The sequence below is a fragment of the Doryrhamphus excisus genome, linkage group LG14 (assembly GCF_037039965.1).
Source record: "Doryrhamphus excisus strain RoL-2023G ecotype Guam linkage group LG14, RoL_Dexc_Guam_v1.1, whole genome shotgun sequence".
NCBI lineage: Eukaryota > Metazoa > Chordata > Actinopteri > Syngnathiformes > Syngnathidae > Doryrhamphus > Doryrhamphus excisus.
In genome coordinates, this window is record NC_136370.1 from 3,048,980 (window position 1) to 3,074,255 (window position 25,276).

The following is a 25,276-nucleotide window of genomic DNA, read 5'->3' on the forward strand; positions in this document are numbered from 1 at the left end:
TCATCGTCAGCATATTGTCCACATGCGTTCTCCCCACGTCGATAAAGCCTCCACACTGAACAGCGCTTGGCTAACCCGCCAGCCAGCGTGGTAATAAAACTCGGGTCACGGAGGATCGCCTCCCGATGAACCCCCACGGAGTTCCGCCGACATCAAAGCCCCCCGTCTGTTTTTATCTCCAGCAACAACGCCGTTAATTAGCATGCGCTGGTAATGGGTAATTAATGTAATGTCGATTCCTCGGCCGTGGAGAAATGATAACTTAGTAATAATGCTGCTCTCTTTTTACGCCGTGCCAAGGTTAGCTTCAAACTTTTAGCCCCTTTTAATTGCTCACTGGCCGGCAAACCCCCCCAGGTTAAAACGTCCACAGTAGAGATGCTTGTCTGAATACCAAATGGATGGAAAGCCGACCCTGAGTTATCATCACGTGTCGTCTGGATTATATCATCTGATCACTAAATTTCTACTGGAGTTACTAGCAAGAATACCACTTGGGATGCCATTTTAGATTGACATTACGTGGAGACGGCTATTTTACACATCTGTCATGAAAATATGAAGTTAAAGTTGAATGCTTTGTCTTCATTGAAGACCAAAGATGCTCTTTTGACCATCCACTCATTTAGATCCATTCGGGTTAAGGTTAGGGTTAGGATTAGGGTTAGGGGTTAGGGTTTGTGGTTGGGGTTAGAAAATTTCTGTTAGCACGGGTGGAGAGAAGAAATGAACTGCTCAACGGCAGATCTGTCTTTATTCTGCGGAAGGGAAGACAGTTGAAACAGACAGTCGAGTGTCTGCCCCAAGTGTCCCCCTGAAGGACAGGACAGAAGTATAGTTATACAAATATTATCAGGACTTTACCAGGTGCAAGGACATATCCCGGGTTAAGCGCCATTGGAGAAACTTGTTTTGGAGGCAGAGGGTCTCAAGGCACAAGCAAATAGTCATAACACAGCATAGGTTGTTCTGCTAGGAAATCAGTCTAACCTTGATCAGCACATTAGCAGAAATACTCGATTTGTTCAGATCAACTGACCTAAGGCTAAAATATAAGAATCCCATCACAGGGGTTAGAGTTAGGAATGGGGTGACGGTGGGTTTGATAGCTGCTATCATAACGAAATAACAAGAACAGTATGTCCTAGGTGCACACATTTGGCATCCTCGTTGTATTATTGATCTGAATATCTTTAACACTAATTATCACAAACTCTGTTTGGTAAACTCATTGACCAATCACGAGAAAGGGTATTTCAGGTGGCAAGTTGCATCTTCTCTGAAGAGTAGCGCCAGGTCATCACATGACCTGAAAGCAAAGATTGTTCAACATCATGGTCTAGGGGAAGGATACAAAAGCTACAGGTACAGTTCTAGTTAAGGCCCGGAGTGGCCGGGTGGCAGGCCAAGAATCTGAGATAAGCAGAGGCCAAGGATTGGAGTCAGACTAGGGAACATTTTTCTGTTTATTTTTCTTTTTCACATTATTCTCTGGTTCTCAGATTTTTTCCCCCATGTTTGTTTTTGTACTCAGTCGTAGTTATGCTGGCAAGCTGCTTTAAGCAATAGCATAACATTATTATGAATCCATAAAGACACTATCCATGAATTTTAAGGTCTAACCTGCTTAGTTTTCATTAAAGGCTGAGCAGTTTGTCACAAATGATTTGCATTTTGACTCGACATGATTGAATATTACATCAATCTGTGAAAAGATGAATTCCCCCGTTTTCCCCTGCTCATATTTTAGCTTATCCAGTCTTCAAAACGCTTTGTATTTGTTGCTCTGCCCACCTGAGATTATCTCAAACAATCCGATTATTTCCACCTTCAGGAAAAAAAAAGTTCCCCAATGTTTGTTTGTCAGACCGAGCTCACTGCTGAGACATAAATAGGCGCTGACACGGGGATGCTGACAGGAGAGAGAAGGCTGGGGAAAAAAAGCGCATTTACACTCAAAGAACTCCATTCAAATGGGTGCAAACACAATTGTGCATCCAAATGTGCCCAGATTTTCTCCGTGGGAGGTGAAATAAAGAGGTTATTCATGCTGGGAAAGGCTGGCAAATAAATACAATAAAAAGAGCGGTTTAGCCCCAACTTGTCATGTTTTGGAATGATATGTTTTTACTTAACATCTCCAATACAACACTTTAGTTCATTTGTCCCCGTTGAAGTCAGCACAGGAGGCTAAACGCCCGATAACCAAATGGCTGTTTGATCTGTTCCATGTGCAATTTTACGACAAAAAAACAAAACAAATCAGTGACATGCAGTGAGGTTCCTGGCTGGTGAGGCACTGCTTCCTTTTTAAAAAGAATACAAGTTGCTCATTAAGAGGACAGCAACAAAAGGCAATGGTTTTTAATTGTTTTCAAATACTTTTTAGTCCCATCTATTCATTTATTATTATTATTGTTATTTATAATCACAATAAAAATGTTTCCGGAAGAAAAGTAGTGACATTTCTCTTGGTGTAGGTCACCAATAAAGAAAAAGTAAGTTCCTCAGAAGTGCAGATTGGCTGTAGTATTGGAGTATTGGCTCAAAACAGGAAATGTATGCAAAATAAGAAAAATCAGTTATCAAAAGGTACAGTGTGTCCACAAGCAACCAGTTCTATCTGGAAGCCTGTCTGCACGTTCCAATACATGTTCCAATACGTATTTTCATACGTCTAGGTTGGCAACCCGCGGCTCAGGAGCGCCGCCCTAGTGGCTCCTTGGAGCTTTTTGAAAAACATTTGAAAATGAAAAAAAATGGGGGAGGGAAATATTTTTTTTTTAATATGGTTTCTGTAGGAGGATAAACATGACACAAACTTTCTTAAAGGTTTCCATTGCTGTAAAAGTGTGTCGAGTAAATATTGAATTTCAACATTTCTGTCAACAAAGATTTGCGTCACAGCCTGCGACACACGTTTCTATCAGCAGGGCGGGATGCCAGGCAGGTGCCTGTTGTAAACAAACCGGCGGCTTTGTGATAGACCGTGAATCCCAAAGGGAAAAAGAGAAAAATAACTGAGGATATCAGAGGATTAAACGTTCTTGGACCGAATCATTTGCAGTCATTGCATTCATCTTACATGCCCGATGTTGAGAAGCTGACCAGTCATGTCCGGAAACAGAGGTCACATTAAACGGGTAAGAACAAAATCCTGTCATAGGCACATATTTAGTAACAAAGTGAATGTTTTTATAAAGTGATTTCTGATTTTCGTCAATATATATTTGGAATGACAATTCGCGATATTATTGTGTTTTGTTGCTCAGTCCAAGTGTTACAGGCATTTGCCTTGGACAGCTATGTATGGTGGACCTGCCTGAACTTTGAACCAGGAAGTTTGACCGGTGTGAAATGTGGTGCGTCATTCCCTACAGGATGTGCTGCAGGGAAAATAAACATTTATTTATGAAGGCTCATTATGTATTTGTAGCCAACTTAGTCATTTTGATAGTAGGCTAATATTATTAGCCTTTATTATAAGGCTTATATAAGGCTTTGAATTTTTCCCGGCTCCAGACACATTTGTTTTTGGGTTTTTTTTGGTCCAATATGGCTCTTTCAGTGTTTTGGGTTGCCAACCCCTCAATGTTGTGCAGACATTTCTCTACGAAGTGGAACAAAATGCATGCATGTGGAGACATTTCATCAGCGGAGGAAGAAATGGACTTTTGCATCAGACTACAAGGCTGATAATTATAAGCAGTTGGTGGCAAACCTCCTGAAGTCCTACAAAGCCCTCGACTGCAATAAGTCACTGAAGATACACTTTTTGCATTCCCATCTCGTTTTTTTTCCCCATTAAAGTGTAGAGAAGTAAGTGATGATCACAGGGAATGATGGAGGGAAGGATTTTGATGCATACATTATTCATTAAAATATAAGCATTTTTTCATTTCTCTTGGGTTAAATTTACTACAAAATCAAATCTTTGTTATGGTGCAATTTAATCTGAAGCACTCCGAGCTGCTAATTGGAGTCTGCAACCTCCGTCCTTTGCTGCTTTTATTGCCTGCAAATCAAACTTTGGTGCGATAATCACATCATTTCCTCCCATGATAACACCGAGGCTAACGAGGGACTTGACCCAATGAATCAACTAACGTAGCGAAGTTTGCTTGATTGCAAAATGATAAAATAGTGTTTCATTTTCACTGCCAAGTCTTAGAAAGCCACAAGGAAAAAAAAAGTCCAACACTTGTGTGTGTTTGAAATAGACCAGCTTGGCATGGAAGAAGTCTTCGAGGAACTGGTCTTGGTTCCAGTCCAAAGACGTCTTCAGGGTCTCAACAGTCTTCTTCCATTAGTTTTCGTCTGCCTGCTCGCTGCAACGCCTCCAACTCCACCGGGGAGGCCATCCGTGCAGAGGCGAGAGGAGAAGGGGCATCATGGGTAGCCATGGAAACCAGGAGGCAACGGAGCAGCAGAACTCCCAGCCGAGCCGCTGAATCATTTCAGTTAAAAAGTGTGCAGGGACGAGGTTTTAATCAGCAAATGCAATTAAGAGCATTAAATACGACGTCCCTCGATGGTGACGCTGTCAGATTTACAAAACAATCTTTGAGCTTCTCATTTCTTTGGCACTTGGTGATGATGTCTGATCCTGCCAGGGATAACAATAAGGAAAAAACAGCAACAATAAGACTTTTATGATCATTTTTCATCCTGATCTAGTAAAGGCTTGTGCGTATAAAGTAGGTGCAAACCTCATGCATGTACAATGTAACAAGATAGCAAGGTAGCTGTGTGGCTTCTGAAGCACTATCTTCTCCAGTCAACTTTGCTACCACACCAGTTCACGTACATCAGGGGTCTCAAACTCAATTTACCTGGGGGCCCACCGGAGCTAGGTTCTGGGTGAAGCCGGGCTGCATCAGGTTTTCAAAAAAACCCCAAAACGCATTTATTAAAACCTGGAAAAAAAATCAATAAAAAAGCTATCTTCAATGCTTTTGCTACTGCTATACCCTACACTTTTTCAGTACTTTGGTTCCGGTTTTCCACACCAAAATATCTGATAAAACATTCCACTGTTCTCAAATATCTTAATTTGTATTTTTCTATACACAAAATAATAATAAAAAATAAATAAACAAATTAAGAATAAAGACAATAAATCAATCAATCAGTAATAAATAAGTAAAATATTAATAAAACAGCAAATAAGAAAAACGTAAGAACCCACATAAAGTTGGTAGAGGAATTATTTTTTTCAGATTCAAATGTACAGTATTAACAGTTATTTAACCTTTAATATGAACATTAATGAAACTTCATAATTTGACCCAATTAGCAAGTTAGCATGGTAGCATGGTTCCATCTGGGAGCAGCGTGGTAACTTTAACAACATGTTTGATGAGATGCTTTATTTTGACGTGTATTTTCCCTTTTATTCCAAATCATTTCCTGCATTTATTTGTACCCAGCGTCATAAGCCTTTAGCGTCATTGCTAATCCAAAGCAAAACAGGGCGGGTAACAGGGTAAGCTAACAGTATGGGCGGGGCAAAATCATGTTAATTGTGTCCGGTGTGCACACAGCTTTAAGCTGTCGTTTCAACATTAAACTTTGGTATCAAGGTGGGGGCCTCAAACTAGCGTCTCGCGAGCCGCATTTGGCCCACGGGCCGCGAGTTTCAGACCCCTGACGTACATGAATGATGCTAAACCAGGTAAACGACAGACAAACAGTATGGGTTATGTGGACGTGGCAGAAACGCTTTCCCGACTGCAGCCTGGCGAGAGCAGCATGCTCATGCTCGCTGCTTTCCAGGGGGGTGGGGGGTGCACCCCAACAGATTGAAGCACTCCTGTAGCACTCGCCTGATGACCAAACTAAAGGCTACACCGTGACTCCGATTACATGTCTTCTATCCATCTTATGTGATGCATAGAAACCTGGATTTATGCTATGCTATGCTTTTACTTTCTTTGTGAGTTCTTAGCATGTAGCTGAATCTCATGTATGAATTACTGTACTTAGCATGGGAACGGAACGAGAATAAGGGTGGTGCATACGCTAGCGGTGAGGTTCAAGGTTAGAAACTTGGGTTCTTAGGAGCTAGAATATCCTCTATGTTTTTAAAAGCTGTCTTATTACCATCCATAACATGCCTCACTTCCTCCTTTTATCATCCATCCTTCATTCTAATAAGAGGAAATTGGGGCAAAAATGTGTATTTACCTCATTGGCAGGCAAAACGGTGGAACAAATTTGAATGAATTTCTCTTAATTGCTTCTCTCTCTTTGAACCTCAGGTGTGCTGAGGCTATAGTTTTCGGGAAAGTCGCTAATCGCCGGCTATCAGGCGTGCTTCATCATTATCGCGTATTACCGCCGAGTGCTTTCTCCGCTGGATTAGTCGCCATTTAACAAGATTTGCACCACCATTCGAGAAACTTTATTTTGCCTCCATCCTCTTCGCTCCACCTGTCACGCCCACATGGACCTCCCACGGCGCTGCCGCCACCTGCCTCGCCATGTGGGGGGGAATGACTGTGGAGAAAAAGCTCCACGAGGTTAGATGCCATCGCACATTTCCAATGTAAATCAGCTTGCAGAGTGAGCAAGACACATCATTTCATTCCGGGAATTTCTCCAGCGAGACGTTTTTGCATCGGGAACGAGTGACACGGTGTCACCTTGCATATGCTCCACATGGAATAATCAGATTTTAAGGTCGGAGCGAGTAAATGACTTGTGGGGGGATTGTTTTGGCAGAGGAGGCACTGCCTCTCAGCGCGTCAACAACAACAACAACGGCAACGGCGAACTCTTCACTTGACTGACAGGCGCTTTTTGCAAAGGCATCCGGCAACGTTGCACGGCCGTGGAAACAGGCTGCTAGCATCACTTCTATCAGGACTTTATTGACAAGAATGCTGCATTCGCTGCCCACTCCGTTGCCTGTCAAGTGGGCACACAAGGCTGGACTCTTTGTGCTCTGTCATTGGGGACATTTGACTAGTTTCTCTTTTCCGTGTTTCATCACGTTAAGTCTCATCATTTTTAAACTTTTGGGAATTATTTTTTGAAGCAAAACTATTAAGTATTAACTATTAACCAACTAATTAACTATTAAACTATTAAGGCACGTAATCATGACTGGACTTATTACCTTATTATGTATTATTGCACTGATAATTTGAAGCGATCTCTTCCGTATTTCTTTTTTGTTATTCTATTTCGTCTCTGCTATTTTGCCTGGTTTGTTTTATTTCTAAGCCTCACAATCAGGAGATGGGAAGACCTGGGTTCGATTCTTCGCTTGGACATATCCTGTGGAGTTTGCATGTCCTCCACATGCATGCGTGGGTTTTCTCCGGGTACTCCGGCTTCCAGGAATGGTTGTTTGTCTACATGTGCCCTGTGATTGGCTGGCCACCAGTCCAGTTTAGACTAAAGACTCCAGCATACCCGCAACCCTAGAAAAGAAGTGCATTCACATTATTGCAAAGCTGCTGGAAGTGTGAATAAATCAAGTATGGTGTTCACAAGGCTAGGTTCATCTGGAGCATTGAGTTGTGGGGGGAATGTGTGTGAACTTTGTTGTTTGTTTTTAAACCTTACCTAACAACAGAACGTAAAGTTATTGCCTTACGGGGGTGGGTTCCATTTTGTTCGGCAGTCCATGCATTCATGATGTTTCCTGGATTCGTGTATGTATGTGTCAAATCTGAATCCAAAATTATTATTTTTTTTAAATATACTGCCTAATTAATCTGTGACGGTTCAAGTTCATCTCTGGCGGGCCGCCACAAATAAATATACAAATAAAAGTACGGGAAACACTGCAAGGTATAGATTAGGTTGGCCTATCCCAAATGCCGCACCAGTGATGTCCTATCATTGCCCTGAATTTCTTATGTGACGTACGGATGTGACGTACATTGTCTGACTCAAGGATGCAAAACTAGATGGCGTCTTCCAGGTCACGTAGGACTTTATTTTGTATATTAGTTGACACCGGCGGAGATGTAATGAAGAGGATATAAATGATGGAAAGACATCAAAAAGGTTGCCTGAGCGTTGCTGCAAGGAGATAGAGTGTGTTTATAGCGTATTTACGCTTCTGGGCTTACTTTTAACTCTTATTTTATGAGGTTTTTCACGCTAAGCTTTCTGTCGCCTTTTGATATACATCGCTTGATTTCGCTCCCATTTGGTCACGTCATAGCCGCTGTTTTGATACGTTGGTGCAGTCGCGCTCGGGACTAGAGTCCACTTGCAGACCAGGACCACCAGGACACATCTCACACACACAATGCAACCTTGCACATCTTTATCCTGTTCTTTGCCAGTTGGAAAATCGGTAACCTGGTAGATGTCAAACACAGGAAGTGAAGCTCTTTCTAGTCCGGACACGTTGAATTGAAGTGTAAAAAGGTAGCTGTAAGCATGTTCCAAGTAAACTAAAGGATGCAGCCTGTTTTTGGGTGTAACGCTAATGCTGCTGATGTCTGAATAAAGATGAATGAAGTAGGTTCGTGCAGTCGACTCTAAAGAGGGACTCGTCATTCTAGCAGAGGTTTAAAAAAGGCAAGCATTGACAGACGGTGGGAGTAAACACGGTGATTAGTGTGTTGTGGAAGTCTCTCTGGGCCAGTCCAACAAATATGACACTTTGTTTTGACTGCAGCCCAAACACTAGCGAGTCATTTGGAACGTGTCGTGATGAATTGGTGTGCCGGCATTTCATCCGGGCCCAGTCAGCGGCGGCGGAAGGATTCTGTGTGACAACTGTTGGAATTCATGAATAATAGAGCGCCCACCCCTCGGGTGCGCAGATGTAAATGAAAACTCTGGAATGCGGCAGCGAGCCGCCACCGCTGCCGTCCAAGTGGGATTGCTTCTGACAAGCAGAGCTCAAATGTTGGACCATTGTTAGGACCGCTTTGGGTCAAGCGTGCATCATGAACTCTCACATTCACCCTTCAGCTTGTTTTGGTTCCGAGTCACTTCATCCATCATGGACACTCATGCTCAGCCTCAGAGTTGCTGTGACCCTTAAATGACCCCTACTCTTGTTGTCATGGTGATGGCATCATTGTGATTTGCTCTTTTGGGGTCTGTGCATCCTCAAGATGGCCAAAAATAACCAGGACTAAGTACATTTAGTGATTATATATATATCACTGTGTACGCGATCAATAGTCAAGGACACATTTATTATTGAACGGCAACAGTGCTCGGGGTCAATCCAAAATATATTTTAAGAAAGTAATACTCAGCTTTTCCTTAAGTCGCATGGAGTATAAGTCGCATTTTTTGCGGGTAATTTAATTTCCAAACCACTTGATCCAAATTGACATTACATCCTCTTGGAAGGGAAAAAAAAAGTTCTAACAATAAAAAAAATAGAGAACAGGCTGAATAGGTGTAAGATATGCTAACACAATGCTTATTCAGCTACACAAAAAAATATAAACATGAACAGAAAAGGTGTCCAGTGTTTATGTAACGTAAATATTTTTTTCATTTATAAGTTGCTCTGGAGTATAAGTCGCAGGAACAGCCAACCTATGAGAAAAAGTGCGACTTGTAGTCCAGAAAATATGGTATTTCAGATCCTCACACAAACACAAAATTCATTTTTTAAATTCATTTTTTATTATTACAGGAGAAAAAAAAATCCTAACCTACAGTACATGGTCCTGTGTGAAAAAGTGATTGCCCACCTGTTAAAACATAGCTTACCTGAGATGAATTGACATCCAGAAGTCTGGAAAAGGTTACGTATAAAGTCATTTCTAAAGCTTTAGGACTCCAGCCAACAACAGTGAGAGCCATTATCCACAAATGGTGAAAACATGGAACACAAGTGAACCTTCCCAGGAGTAGCCAGTCAACCAAAATTACCCCAAGAGCGCATCCAAATGGACAATAGGATAACTCCAAGTCATGGCTTCAGTTTTAGCTCCACGTTGGCTTTACTTCTCGAGCAACTTACAAACGCAAGTGGAGCAAAAAAAAGGTTGAGTCTGAATGGCTGTTGTCATGGAGATTTCCTCCACAGCTGAAATGCACACTGACCACTGATCATGATCATATCACCACCCAGCCCACACTGGGTGACGCAATCTTGTCCATCCTAACTTCCATCAAAGCCTAATTTCCATTATCCTTGACTTTTCCCAGGACTTCCACGGGTGGGCCTCTCCGACGGCAGCTGGGACTGCCTGCGTGCCGGCGACGCCTGCTCCGGCGATGACACCTGCAGCCCACGACTGCGCACCCTCAGGCAGTGCGTAGCAGGCGATGGCAGCGTCAAGCTGGGTCCCGGAGCACGGAACCAGTGCGAGAACGCCATGACGGCGCTGCTGTCCACTCCGCTGCACGGCTGCCAGTGCAAGCGAGGCATGAAGAAGGAGAAGAACTGCCTGAGCATCTACTGGAGTCTGCAGCAGTCTGTCCTGCACGGTAAAACATGAGATGTTTTTCCATCCATCTTGTTCAGCCAGCCGACTAAACGGGCTGCTGAAGACAATTAAAGAGACCAAAGCAAAGTTTATGGCCTCTATCGGACCATTTTATATGATGAAGTCAACACTCAGAACTTCCGTAACAACTCAGATTTGGACTTAAAATGTTTGGGGAAAAACAGTCCAAACAACAAAAATAACATAATAATCAATCATAGTAACCGAGCTAAAACTCAACTCTGAATCCATGATGTCACTTCCTGTCCTCCACACATCTGTAACACATTTATTTCAACACACACAACTTTCCTTTATGTCTTAAATAGCTTATTAGCTCTGATTACAATAACTATATATGCTACTATATTGGGTAATATGAGTGTAAAGGTGACCATAGGGGTGTTATGTCATGTCTAAAGGGCTCTAATGTTCATTCATTCATTCATTCATTCATTTTCTACCGCTTTTTCCTCACGAGGATCGCTGGGATTGCTGGAGCCTATCACAGCTGTCTTTGGGCGAGAGGTGGGGTACACCCTGGACTGGTGGCCAGCCAATCACAGGGCACATATAGACAAACAACCATTCACACTCACATTCATACCTATGGACAATTTGGAGTCTGCTCTAACTACGTGGAAATTCACTTATCACGGTCGGGTCTGGTCCCAATGAACAGGGTTGATGTATATCTGTTGATGGATAGTGTTGGGTTTGATTCCTTGGGCATGTGCCAACATGGAAATTGAGGCGTATGCAACAAAATGGCAGTAATAATGGCAGCAATGATAAATTAAGAATAAAAATAAAATACAATAAGGTAAGGTAAGGTTGCCAGACAGGTGTAGTTAGTATGTCAATAACCTTTCTTTGGCTGGATTGCTTTACGATGTTGACAATCTCTTTTTTTTTTTTCTTTTTTTTTTTTACAGCAAATCGCTCTTTGGTACACTTGTCTTGTGTTTTTCAATTTTCAAACATTTAACTCAGAGCACATTTTCGTCTTTATTTCATTTATGTTGAATTGTTTAGAGCTTTAGAGCTTTGTTTTTATTTCTTTTGCAATAAATGTTTGATTGTGGAAAAGCACCTCTTTCACCAGCCACAGGAGTGCTGTAAAAGGGGAAAAAATCACCAATAATTGTTCATTTTCTGCTGATGTTTGAAGGAAGTTCTGCAAATGGCCATGAGGAGTGGGCGAGTGCTGCGGCACGCTATTGGTAACGTGATTGCAAAAGCCGCGGGTTGGAATAAAAGAGCATAGCTGCAGTACAAATAGCTAAACCTTGTGGGAGGGTGGTGATGGCTGCTTGATTGTATTCCACCTACAGTCACCCAAGCTGCCATTCATCAGCAGCCTTAATAAGCACAATGGCGGCGAGCGACACGTAGCTATGATGGCAAATAAAGATGACTTACAGATGCAACGTGATTTCATTGCACCTGACTGTTGAAGGGCCAACTGTTGAAGGGTGGCTGCTCGGTCTTTTCATTCACACGCATTAAAGCAGACTTCATTAGCAATTAGCTTGGCACCTCCTAGCCTGGACTCCCAGACCTCCCAACAGACATCTCGAGGACCACGGTTTAGCGTACCATCCAAAGTGCGTGATGAGAGCTATTTTAGTCCAAATATTCCAGGACAAGATGCATCATGGGGACGAAGTGAACTATTGGTAATGGTCTTGTATATTTCTTGTGTTAAGTTGCAGTGTGATGATTTTAGCATTCTATGTAAGATGCCATGAGTCTTTGAGTAATTGAGTAATGACCTCCTGTGATTTCCGATGGGTTGGAAAGCTAGTTGCTAGTTCCATTATAGCTTCTGATTCAGCTTCTGACCATGTCCTAATCTCTTGGTCAGTGACATTCGATTGGCCCCAATCATCCCACATGTTGACCATATGGCCCAGGTCATCTTTCTGTAGAGCAACAATTCTTTTTTTTATTTGCCACGGGGTGCCATGTTGAACTTCCTACGATCAGTACAAGCGAGCTTTGAAATGATATCATCAAATTTAACACACCGGTTCCCCCTTCATACCTTGGACATGGTAACTCTAATGAGTCACATGATACCTGGGGAGGTACCTAGGCTGGGGAGGTTCACATCTTCTGGCAGAATTGGCCACTTGGATTTAATCAGATGTCCAAAAGCCAGCATATGATGGCTACCATAAGCTCAGTTTAAAAACCGGCTGCCAAGAATGTAAGTATACAGACGGATGTAAGTATACAGTATGTGCTGATGTGTATTTGTGTCATCAACACCCGATATCAAGGGTACTTTATACCATGCATTACCTAGATTACAACCATTCATTCATTTTCTACCGCTTTTTCCTCACGAGGGTCACAGGGGTGCTGGAGCCTATCCCAGCTGTCTTCGGGCGAGAGGCGGGGGTACACCCTGGACTGGTCGTCAGCCAATCACAGGGCACATACAGACAAACAACCATTCACACTCACATTCATACCTATGGACAATTTGGAGTAGCATGTTTTTGGAATGTGGGAGGAAACCGGAGTACCCGGGGAGAAAACCCACGCATGCACGGGGGGACAACATGCAAACTCCACAAAGAGATGGCCGAGGGTGGAATTGCAGCTCTCCTAGCTGTGAGGTCTGCGCGCTAACCACTCGACTGCCGTGCCGCCCAGATTACAACCAATGCAGCAGAAATTGATAATATATTAGCAAGAGATGAAAAAGCTTTTTATTTTTATTCGTCTTACTATTCTCATTTTACCAGATGAAACAGTCAAATGTTGTTTCCATGTACTTCGTGTCCACCCATGGATAAAGACAGCATTTGAAAAAAAGGCATAAGATATCTTTGAACATGTCGGCTAACGGTCATCCTTGGCTAATCATTGTGCACACAGTGTACTTGATGCACGTTCTTTGTGCCTACAGGGTCCATAGATGAGTTGCCATGGTGACGTGTGTTGCGTGTTTGCAGGTCTCCACCTGGTGGAAGACTTCCCGTACGAGCCAGAGGAGAGGGGCTCCGACTACGTCCGCCTGGCATCCATTGCTGCGGGTGAGTTGTGGACCCGAATGAGAAGAGGAAGAACGGGAACGCAGCTCAGGTGTCATCATTTGCAAGTCGAGTGAAGCGAATAGACCCGTCACTCTGCAAGCAGGTGTTTGTTTTGTTTGGAGCTGCAGGTCTCATTTCCCTCTCCGCCCGGCTTCGGCGCTGGCAGCGAGCCTGAAGGTCCGCCGCGTGCAGCCGCTCAGCCCCCCCAGGCTCAGACTAATGACCTATTTACTCTAATGCGAGTGGAAGCACCAGCCAGGAGAGAACAGACAGCCAACAGCGCTTTGTTTACTTTCAAATCAGGAGCCTTTACTTCCCCTCACAGGTCAGAAGGTGAAGTGTTTGTCGTCTCAGGCTGCCGATTGCCTCAATGAGGTGGACTGCAGCGCCGGCGCTAAATAATGACTTCATCAAGTGATTTATTGCGCTCTTTAATGATGAATGTCCCGCTCTGACACGCAAATTCCTCCTATATGAAGCAGCAGGACTAAAAAAGGCCAGCTTCTTCATCCTGCCTTCGTGTACAGCAGTGCTTCTCCATTATTTACTGTCATGCCCCTCCAAGGGACAGAACGGTACTCGCCCCCCCCTAATTGAAATACTGTGAAATAAAGTGATCAAATCTATTTATATGTACTGTTCAGACTGAACTAGGAACCGAAACCAGGAAAATGGGGAGCATACAAGCGTACTGAAGAGTCAAATTACATGTCAAACTGCACTAACATTGCGAGTACACCCCCCTCCGACATTTCAGCATTCCCCCAGGGGGGCAGCCCCACTATTTGAGAAGCACTGCTGTATAGTATCCTGGATGTCTGTCATCTCATAGGCAGCCTTTTACTTCCCTCTCGTGGTATTCTGTGCTGATTCAGGCTCTCTAGAAAATTCCCGCTCTCCCCCCGCTGTGTGACCACGTGAAGGTCACATATGAAGAATGGAAGGAAGATGGCTGGTAAGCAAGTCAATATGGGGGAGCGTGCCGTGTTTTATGGCCGTGTGCACGGGTGGCATGATAAAGCGTCTGGAGGCCTTTTGGACGCCACCGCTTCCGCTTAAATGAAACCGCAGCGACACCACGGGAGGTCACACATGCCTCGCATCTCCACAAGCTGATTGCCATGAAGTGTCCATTCACGGTTCCTCTAACGGCCCTCCTCCTCCTCTAAGACCACGGCGCCGCCTCGTCGTGCTTTAACTAATCAGTCACTTATGTTAATCTTGTTCTGCACCAAAGACGTTTTCAGCCATTAGACTGGAGGAGCTTATTAGCAGGCTGTGTCATCAGTGCATTGGACTTGTTTATGGACAAGCGGCACATCTCTAGCATCACGCTAGCAGCACATCTCCAGCATCACGCTAGCAGCACATCTCTAGCATCACGCTAGCAGCACATCTCCAGCATCACGCTAGCAGCACATCTCTAGCATCACGCTAGCAGCACATCTCCAGCATCACTCTATCAGCACATCTCTAGCATCACATCGCTAGCAGCACATCTCTAGCATCACGCTAGCAGCACATCTCCAGCATCACTCTAGCAGCACATCTCTAGCATCACATCTCTAGCATCACTCTAGCAGCACATCTCTAGCATCACATCTCTAGCATCACTCTAGTAGCACATTGCTAGCATCACATCTCTAGCAGCACATCTCTAGCATCACTCTAGCAGCACATCTCTAGCATCACATCTCTAGCATCATGCTAGCATCACATCACTAGCATCGCTCTAGCAGCACATCACTAGCATCGCTCCAGCAGCACATCACTAGCATCTCTCTAGCAGCACATCTCTAGCATCATGCTAGCATCACTCTAGCATCACTAGCAGCACATCTCTAGTATCATGCTAGCATCACTCTAGCAGCACATCTTTAGCATCACATCTCTAGCATCATGCTAGCATATCTCTAGCATCACACTAGTAGCACATCTCTAGCATCATGCTAGCATCACTCTAGCAGCACATCTTTAGCATCACATCTCTAGCATCATGCTAGCATCACACTAGCAGCACATCTCTAGCATCACATCTCTAGCATCATGCTAGCATCACACTAGCAGCACATCTCTAGCATCATGCTAGCATCACTCTAGCAGCATATCTCTAGCATCACTCTAGCATCACTAGCAGCACATCTCTAGCATCATGCTAGCATCACGCTAGCAGCACATCTTTAGCATCACTTTAGCAGCACATCTCTAGCATCACTTTAGCATCACATCTCTAGCATCACTCTAGCATCACATCTCTAGCATCACTTTAGCATCACATCTCTAGCATCACTTTAGCATCACATCTCTAGCATCACTTTAGCATCACATCTCTAGCATCACTTTAGCATCACATCTCTAGCATCACTTTAGCATCACATCTCTAGCAGCACATCTTTCCCCGGCTGCCTTACTCCAGGTGAGAAACACCATCCTTACATGTGAGAAAACACCTTTTCTGTCTGACACCCCAATTGACGGGTCACATACTACCATATTCCTACATTTGAATATGAAGTGACAAAAGCGTTTTTAAGCTAAACAACATTCAAATCAGCCCAAAAAGAAAACTCCACCCCAGTCCTTAGGTGGCAGTCATACACATACGCACAAAGGTTAAAATTAAAGACCTTGAACTGGGTGCGCCCCAAAATGTCATATCCTTCCTCTCCTCGTGGACATTCTTCCCCAAAGGTCCACACGAGCGTGTTGTTGTTGTCGTTGCATGAAGCCGCTAAGAAACAACATAAACATGTCTTCTTTTTAAACATGTCTTTTTGTGTTGACATGGTCTCGGCCGGAGCGCAAAGAAGTGTAAATCCTCCTTGTTGGAGAGCGACTGACCCGCCCGCCACACTTTGTCATCCCAAAAGCGTCCGTACTCGGTCCTCGCCGGCTTTGCAGCTAAGCCGGAAACAAGCGGTGCACTGTGGCGCCTTGTTAGCTCGCCCTCCGAGGCCATCCATATTTCATATGACAGCTCGCAGAGAGGCGCACTTGCCAGGAGACGCGACGAGAGCAGGTTTACACACTAATGAGCGGCGTACCTGCCGGAGGAGCCCGGTGTCATCATGGCCGCGTTGACTGGAGGGGGTCACCGGGGGAGGAAGTGATGATGGAGCAGGCAGGACGGCAAACAAATTGCGTTTATGTGAGGGAGTTTCCTCGTGTGGCTCATTAGCGGGGAAGTCACGGGGGGCAGGGCACCGGGGTGGGCGGTCGGAGTGGAGGGTGAGGGCACCAGAGAGTCGGCCATGGAAGCAGGTGGAGAATGTGGAGGGTCGCAATGAGGCCGTATGAGGACGTCAACGCTGGCAGGAAGGATGAAAGGGGAGGAAGCGTAATTAGGGGCCTTGTTGATGGAAGAGACACTTTCCAGCCACGCCAGTCCGCATTAACCCGGCAGAATGAAATATTCAGCCATTAGAGCGTGGCCGCATACAACATTTACTCGCTTTTCATGTTGTATTCATGGCAAAAGGGGCTGATTGGTACCTTATCGTCCGCGTTTGGGCTGACTTTTGAGCAGGAAGACTGTGTAAACGCAAACCGCAGAGGCGAGGGTGTCAAGTCAACAACATCTGCAGCTGAGGCGGGAAGTCATTGCTAAACATTGGCTGGGAATTGATGCTTCCTCACTGCCGGGGATGAAATGTTCTCTCTCTGCTTCCAGAGTCTGAAGTGACCACCGTCAACCGTTGCCTGGACGCTGCCAAGGCGTGCAACATAGATGAGACGTGTCAGAAGCTCCGCACCGAGTACGTGTCGTCCTGCATCCAGCCCTCGGCCCGCTCCGGACCCTGCAACCGGCCAAAGTGCAACAAGGCGCTCAGGAAGTTCTTTGACCGCGTGCCGCCGGACTACACTCACGAGCTGCTCTTCTGCCCGTGCACCGACACGGCGTGTGCCGAGCGCCGCCGCCAGACCATCGTGCCGACGTGCTCGTACGAGGACAAGGACAAGCCCAACTGTCTCGCCCAGCTGAGGGTCTGCAAGGCCGACTACGTGTGCAGGTACACCTCTCCTTCTTCATATAGCACCCCCCCCCCTCCTGTTATGGCTCCTGTACGACCTCTGAAGACGGAAAATTGGAAAATTCTGTGTCGATGCTGTCCATGACGAATACGATCAAGGTTAAAGAAAAGCAGCATTTCTATACTAGAAGTTGAACTAATCTGTTCCAGTGTCAAACCATGCACCCATAGTCAGATAGTGACGTAAGTATCGATGATTTGACTCAAATGACTGTACAGCAAATGCCTTGTCAATCGTTTTGATGTCATCAGATATCGGAATGATCTAAATCGGTATTTTTGTGCTTGAATGGTGCCCCCCAAAAAAGAAAAGACACAAATATTGTGCAAGAAGAAACACATTTTCTGGTAACACTTTACAATATGTACACAAAATTAGAGTAGTTACCTGAAACCAACCTACCCAACACTAACCACTACTCATTAGTTCCTCAGTAACTTCTGTATTTTTGTGTACTTTATTGGTTTTTGTATTTTTGAACAGAATAGTAATTGAAATTAGTGATGGCCGATATTGGCTTTTTTTGCCAAAAATGAACCACTAATATTCGGATAAATAATCATAATAATGTGTTATTTTTCATTCTGTAAAATTGTGGAATTTGCATTTGTATTTTCCCACAGGCAATTCATACTGTCTGTCAACCGTTTGCAGCATTTCTTGAAATGCTGGCTTTTCAACAGCATTAAAGAGCAGCATTTCTTTTGCGATAAAGCAAACTACATGTTTTTTTGAACTTCCAGGATCTCCATGTGTAGTTCTTGTTTCCCAGATGGGAAAACTGGGTCAGGTGGATAAGTCGGACAGTCCATCCGGGTTCATGGACTCACCTTGCTGGTTCGCTTTGAAGACGAACTATGACCCCATGGGGACATTTTGCTTCCTTCCTGATGACTCCTATGTTACCTTGCATTGCACTCTGTGTGTGAGTATGTACTATGTTAGAGGCCCCGCCTCCCCCCGCCTCTGCTTATCCGAGATTTCATATTCTTCTATTTCTTATTTGCGTTGACTTTGTTTTGACGCCGCCATCTTGGGTTGGCGGCCCAATCTATGAATGTTACATCTTTCCATGCACTAGTCCGCTGCAGTTCACAGCCGCTTGTGTTGCCAGATTGCATCAAGCAATTGTTGTGGTGTGCATCCGGTGGCTTTATGGCGGCATCTTTTGCTGAAGATGAGCTTGATGAGAAGATGAGAACACCTGAAGCTAAAAGAGGATGAAAAGCCTCATGCCTGCTAAGTTGCGGCTGTGGCTTGCACCCGCGGTCAAATATTAATGCGGGAGATGTATTTCCCATGCACTTTGAAAGAGGCTCAGGCGAGCCAACCTGCGCTTCCCTGCCGACGCCAACGGGCACGGCGCACGATGGCGGCGATCAACGCGTACGTTTCATTCCATTTTTGCTTTCATTATCTCAACGGCGTGGAGGTAGCTTTAATTGTTGCCTGGCATCATCTCGTCTGAGCTCAGGAGGGATTTTGAACAGAGTGAGATGTCGTTAGAAAGGTTATCTGTGTTTCATTAAGAACTTGAATGACACCAGATGCTCCTCAGGCGTTTTCCTCCCCAGCCATGAAGCTCCTTCTTCTTCAAATGTCACCAAGACAAAGAGCTTCATCTGGGAGCGTCATCCATCACTACTCATTCTCCGGCGCCTCCGTCCCTCAGCCGTCAGCCAGATTTAGCCACCCGACTGTAGAGGGCGGCGTGAGCCCGTGGGCACGATGTGATGTGACAGAGGGGGTGGGGGTGTGGCACCCGGCGGGGATGGGAGTATAAACACCAGTAGACAATGAGATATGAAGGCCATGGTGGCCTCATACAATGATGATGATGATGATGATGATGATGATGAGTGTTTCCACGCCGTCACAGGTCTCGCTGGGCCCAGTTCCAATACGACTGCCATCCCTGGGACCAGAGCCCCAGCGGCTGCAAGCAGGAGAACCATGGAGCGTGTCTGCTGGCCTACACCGGCCTCATCGGTGAGAATCACTCACCGACCGCAAGGATCGGAATGTTTGGGAGTGGATTAGAGTTATTGACTTTTCCTCGGATGCCGACATCCACTCCTCGCCAAGCAGCAGCTACGTCTGCGCTGCGTGCAAAATGATTCGTCACGTTGTATTTTTAGCCTTTCTTCTGTTATTCACGGACTACTGTCAACACCGGAACGAGCGATAAAGATATTTGAACGTCGACGCCGTATTGTTAGGATGCCGAGGAGGCGGTCGATCAATAATCTGTTCGTGGCAAAAACAAAGCAGGCGACTGTCGGTAAACTCCTCCAGCCTAACGCAGCGAGGACACGTGCACGTTGACACACGAACGCATCACCGCCAGGCTGCTGATCCTCAGAAAGTGAAAGTAAAAACTAGAAGTCTAAATATTGACATGAAAGGTTGCTCCTGCTTGGCTTTTATTGATTCTTTTACATCTCATTTAATTCCCCAATTGAGGCTTTTATTGCTGGATTTTAGGCTGCTGTTTGTGTTCTGGTACATGAGACTTTTTGGTGGAAGATCCGACTTACCACTAAACTGGACTAACGTCAGTCTAGGAACAGAACTCGTACGTAACCCGAGGACCACCTGGACCTGATGGTCCTGCCATCACGAGGCAGTCTTGTCTTATCAGGTTCATATATGGTCTAGCCATAACCCAACCCTAACCTTAGCCTCAAGGCTAGCCCTGACCCTAACCTTAGCCCCAAGACTAACCCCAAACCTAACCTTAGCCCCAAGGCTAGCCCTGACTCTAACATTAGCCCCAAGACTAATCCTAACCTAACCTTAGCCCAAGACTAAACCTAACCTTAGCCCCAAGACTAAACCAAACCCTAACCTTGGCCCCAAGAATAACCCTAACCTCGACCTTAGCCCCAAGACTAACCTTAATCCCAACCCTAACCTTAGCCCCAAGACTAACCCCAACCCTAACCTTAGCCCCAAGACTAACCTTAATCCCAACCCTAGCCTTAGCCCCAAGACCAAACCTAACCCCTAACCTTAGCCCCAAGACTAAACCTAACCCCTAACCTTAGCCCCAAGACTAACCCCAACCCTATCCTTAGCCCCAAGACTAAACCTAACCCCAAACCTAACCTTAGCCCCAAGACTAACCCTAACCCCAACCCTAACCTTAGCCCCAAGACTAACCCTAACCCCAGCCCTGAACTTAGACCCAAGACTAACCCCAAACCCAAACTTAGCTCCAAGACTAACCCTGACCTTAGCCCCAAGACTAAGCCGAACCCTAACCTTAGACCCAAGACTAACCCTAACCCCAGCCCTGAACTTAGACCCAAGACTAACCCTAACCTTAGCCCCAAGACTAACCCCAAACCCAACCTTAGCTCCAAGACTAACCCTGACCCTAGCCCCAAGACTAAACCAAACCCTAACCTTGGCCCCAAGAATAACCCTAACCCCGACCTTAGCCCCAAGACTAACCTTAATCCCAACCCTAGCCTTAGCCCCAAGACTAAGCCGAACCCCAACCCTAACCTTAGCCTCAAGACTAACCCTAACCCCAGCCCTGAACTTAGACCTAGGACTAACCCTAACCTTGACCCTAACCTTTTTTTGTCCTTGTTAGGAATTTTGCAGCAGCTTTTTGACAAAGTAGCAGTAAAAGTTTCAATGTTTGTAAACTCCTGTTTTCACTAACGTTACATCAGCTGATGCCTTTAGGGATTTTTCTAATGTTTTTATAACCTGAACTGGAAAAGGAAAAGTAGCCCATTTCAACTCATCGAACAAAATCTGCTCTACGCTCATCCATACGCTCATCCATAGGGTCATCCATACGCTCATCCATAGGGTCATCCATAGGGTCATCCATAGGGTCATCCATAGGGTCATCCATACGCTCATCCATAGGGTCATCCATAGGGTCATCCATAGGGTCATCCATACGCTCATCCATACGCTCATCCATACGCTCATCCATACGCTCATCCATACGCTCATCCATAGGGTCATCCATAGGGTCATCCATAGGGTCATCCATAGGGTCATCCATACGCTCATCCATACGCTCATCCATACGCTCATCCATACGGTCATCCATACGCTCATCCATACGCTCATCCATACGTTCATCCATACGCTCATCCATACGCTCATCCATATGGCCATCCATAGGGTCATCCATGGGGTCATCCATACGGCCATCCATACGGCCATCCATACGGCCATCCATAGGGTCATCCATACGCTCATCCATACGCTCATCCATAGGGTCATCCATAGGGTCATCCATACGCTCATCCATAGGGTCATCCATAGGGTCATCCATAGGGTCATCCATACGCTCATCCATACGCTCATCCATACGCTCATCCATACGCTCATCCATACGTTCATCCATACGCTCATCCATACGCTCATCCATATGGCCATCCATAGGGTCATCCATAGGGTCATCCATACGGCCATCCATACGGCCATCCATACGGCCATCCATAGGGTCATCCATACGCTCATCCATACGCTCATCCATACGGCCATCCATAGGGTCATCCATACGGCCATCCATACGCTCATCCATGGTCCATCGGTAGAATTTCTCTCCTGTTATATCAACTTCTAAATGGGGGTTTTAATATTATTAGAGACCTCCAGGCATGAAATAACACCCCTATAGGCACCTATGACCTGACGTTGGGGCTTTTATAGAGAGGACAAACCCTGCAAGGCTGAATAGAAACTAAAACTAAAACAGTAGCTGACTAGCAGGAAGGGAAGCTAATCATGTTTGGTGAGTTAGCGCTTATCAAAGCTCTGCTTATTGATCGCGACCCCAACTCTGCAGCGAGGCCGAGATCAAGAGGATGAGGATGCTGAGGATGAGGATGCTGAGGCTGCATCGTCGCACACGTAATCAACACATCTCGTAGGGACGCCATGTTAGGAATAATTAGCGTCTTGGTGCCGTGTCTTCTCCTCTTCCAACATTCCAACACACTTCCCATCACACTTCCCATCACACTTCCCATCACACCAGGAGGACTCACTGTGTCACCTCAAGACTAAAGTATTGGGACACTCATTTTCCAAACTTGACACGTCCCATTACTTTTGCCCACAGCATTTCTACACCCTAATGTGTGTGTGTGTGTGTGTGTGTGTGTGTGGTCAGGAAGCACCATCACCCCCAACTACCTGGACAATTCCACCTCCAACGTGGGACCCTGGTGCTCCTGCAGCGCCAGCGCTCACCAGCGGGAGCAGTGTGGAGACTTCCTGGCGTTCTTCCACGACAACGTCTGCCTGAGTGAGTGAACGATGACGGAGATGGTGGATTCAAATGATAGCGTGGTGTCAGTGTATGGAATATGGGATATGGAATATGGAATATGGAATATGAATATTGCTTTCATGCTGACCACAACAATGACGACACATGAAAGAACATTTCTTCTTCTTCTTCTTCCAGAGAACGCCATCTTGGCCTTTGGCAACGGCTCGGATGTGAAAAGCGGTGGCGCTCAGCCCGGAATTCCCAGCCCGGCCGTGCACTCTCACTGGGCCACCAGCGCCGCCCCGGGCGTTTCCATGGAAACAGAGCAGAACATCCTGAAAGCACAGATACCCACCCAAGTGAGACCTCCTCTTCATTTTCACTTGAAGCAACTTGCTCTTGGCGGCCATGTTTGAATAACGAGCAGACGTTTATGATAAACGACAATACATGCCGACGTTTTTAGGCCGTGTCGGAGATGGAAAACCTTCGGTTAAAAATAACCAGGACTCTCACTTATAGGTCTCCTAATTTACATCCTTGTTTCTCCATCCTTCTGAGGCTGTAGTGTTTTTGTAGGACGCTAAATTAGCGTCAAAACAAACGAGGCTAGGAAACGGACACCATAAACAGCTTATTAAAATGAAACCCTTGGCTCTGCATTGTTGTGAGTCTGCATGGATGATACTGTAAATGCTCATTAGACCGCCACTTGGCTCGCCATCTATCTATCCCAAAAATAATTCGATATTTACGCTGATATGGGGCCCATAATTAGCGCTAATTATCGTAGCGGCAATGTCCTGCTAGAATCCTTCCCCGTGATCATCGCCTACGTCTCCACGGTTCAATGGAAGACAAACCTAGATGGGAATCTTCAGTGACATTGCAGCCGAGGGCTTTTGTAGGACTTCAGGAGGTTTGCCACCAGCTGCTTATAATGATCTGCCTTACAGTTTCCAAGAAACTCTGATGCAAAAAAAGTCAGTCAAAAATGACCTTTGTGCCTCCACTCGTTCAAGGTCAATGACAACGACAGATTGTGGGGCGACGAGGGCGACGCCACCCTCCCTTCCCCCAACCTCTCGGACCGCTCGTGTGGACGCCGCTGCTCCTCCTCGCCGCTGCTGCTGGGACTCGGCTGGCTGATGATGACGACGATGATGAAGCTTCTCAGTTGCCACTAGGGGGCGTCGCTCTCGCCGGCCGTCGCCATTGGCAACACCGCCGACCTGGGAGGGGATAGGACCTGAAAGTGGGCGGGACCAAGGTTCCTCTCCCTCTCCCAAAAAGAGCAACCACTTTTTGTCTTTTTTGTGAATCATGACTCGGCACTTTTCCGTGCGCCCACCAGACGGACGATCAGGAAGTGCGCCGTCCATTTCCTCCTTTAAAAGTGTCATGTGATGCACAGAGTGGATATAAATAACTTGAACGAATATAAGGAGAACTTAATTATTTTGCTGTCAGAAGATCATTTCCGTGAGTTCTCATTGTGACCACAAGGGGGCAGGACTGAGGCCGCCTGTGTCGACGTGTACTCGTTGGCGTGGAAGCCTTTTGATGGACAAAGAAGCTGAGCGTTGTGTTCATGTGGATGCTAAAATACCTTTTTGTGTTCTTCATGTGTTCACGTCTCCTCCGGTCCACGCCAAAAGCACAACCTGCTTGCACAAACGACGAGACGACGCGTGACCCGGATCCGTTTCCCGACTGCTGGCCTCGCCAAGAAGACAAAGCTCACACTCGCGTGTCTCAAACGACGACACGTGTTCCTTTTCCACTAATTGTGTGTTTTTGTTCGGCAAACAAGCTTGGAGTTGAAAAGAAGACAACATTTCTGATGTGGTGGTGAGGTTGTCATGACAACCAACCAAGCAACATTTAATGACCGAGGATGAAATATTCATATTTTTAAAAAAAGACATCATCTTCAATGTTCTTCTACAAATGGTATTTATTATTGTGTTGTTTGACACGGTCACTCAATAAAGTTCAGACGTACACTGACTTCAACATCTCTTTATTAGGTACACCTGCACTAAATTTGGTGACATCCCTAACCCGAGACCAAACATATGTTCTCAACTCTCGCTACTTTTTCTGGTGTCGTAGGAGAGTTTCTGGTGTCTGGGGACTCAAAAGTGAAAGCACGTATTGATCTGAAGTTTGTGTTCCCAAATCAAGGAGTGAAAGCTCAACTTCCAGACAAAGTGATGGTTTTCATCGTTTATCCCATCAGGCTCCACCTTTTGGCTGTGAGCTTCCATGCACTGAAGCTGGAGCTTCAATGGGGACTTACCGTAGACTTACTATAGACCTACCGAACTTACCATTTATTTACCACATAGACCTACAAGATTACCATTGACTTACCATAGAATTACCATAACCTACCACAGACTTACCATAGACCTACTGGACTTACCACAGGCCAACCACACTTACCATAGACATACCAGACTTATCATAGACTTACCATAGACCTACCAGACTTACCATTTATTTACCACATAGACCTACAAGAT

At 45.5% G+C, this 25,276-nt stretch overlaps 1 protein-coding gene across 2 annotated transcripts in view; it reads left to right on the forward strand.

Moving 5' to 3' along the window:
- gfra4a (GDNF family receptor alpha 4a) overlaps positions 1-24,758 on the forward strand; it is a 98,178-nt gene extending 73,420 nt beyond the window's left edge. Inside the window, exons 2-9 of one of the 2 annotated variants that reach the window (XM_078796270.1) lie at positions 10,141-10,295; positions 10,407-10,422; positions 13,388-13,468; positions 17,139-17,478; positions 19,380-19,489; positions 22,647-22,781; positions 22,944-23,107; positions 23,771-24,758. In XM_078796270.1, the coding sequence (XP_078652396.1) occupies positions 10,141-10,295; positions 10,407-10,422; positions 13,388-13,468; positions 17,139-17,478; positions 19,380-19,489; positions 22,647-22,781; positions 22,944-23,107; positions 23,771-23,935 (1,166 nt within the window). In that variant the 3' untranslated portion in view covers positions 23,936-24,758. Of the gene's footprint in view, positions 1-10,140; positions 10,423-13,387; positions 13,469-17,138; positions 17,479-19,379; positions 19,490-22,646; positions 22,782-22,943; positions 23,108-23,770 lie in introns of both variants that reach the window. The other variant, XM_058076956.2, reaches the window with a different exon arrangement.
- The last annotated feature ends 518 nt before the right edge of the window (positions 24,759-25,276 follow it).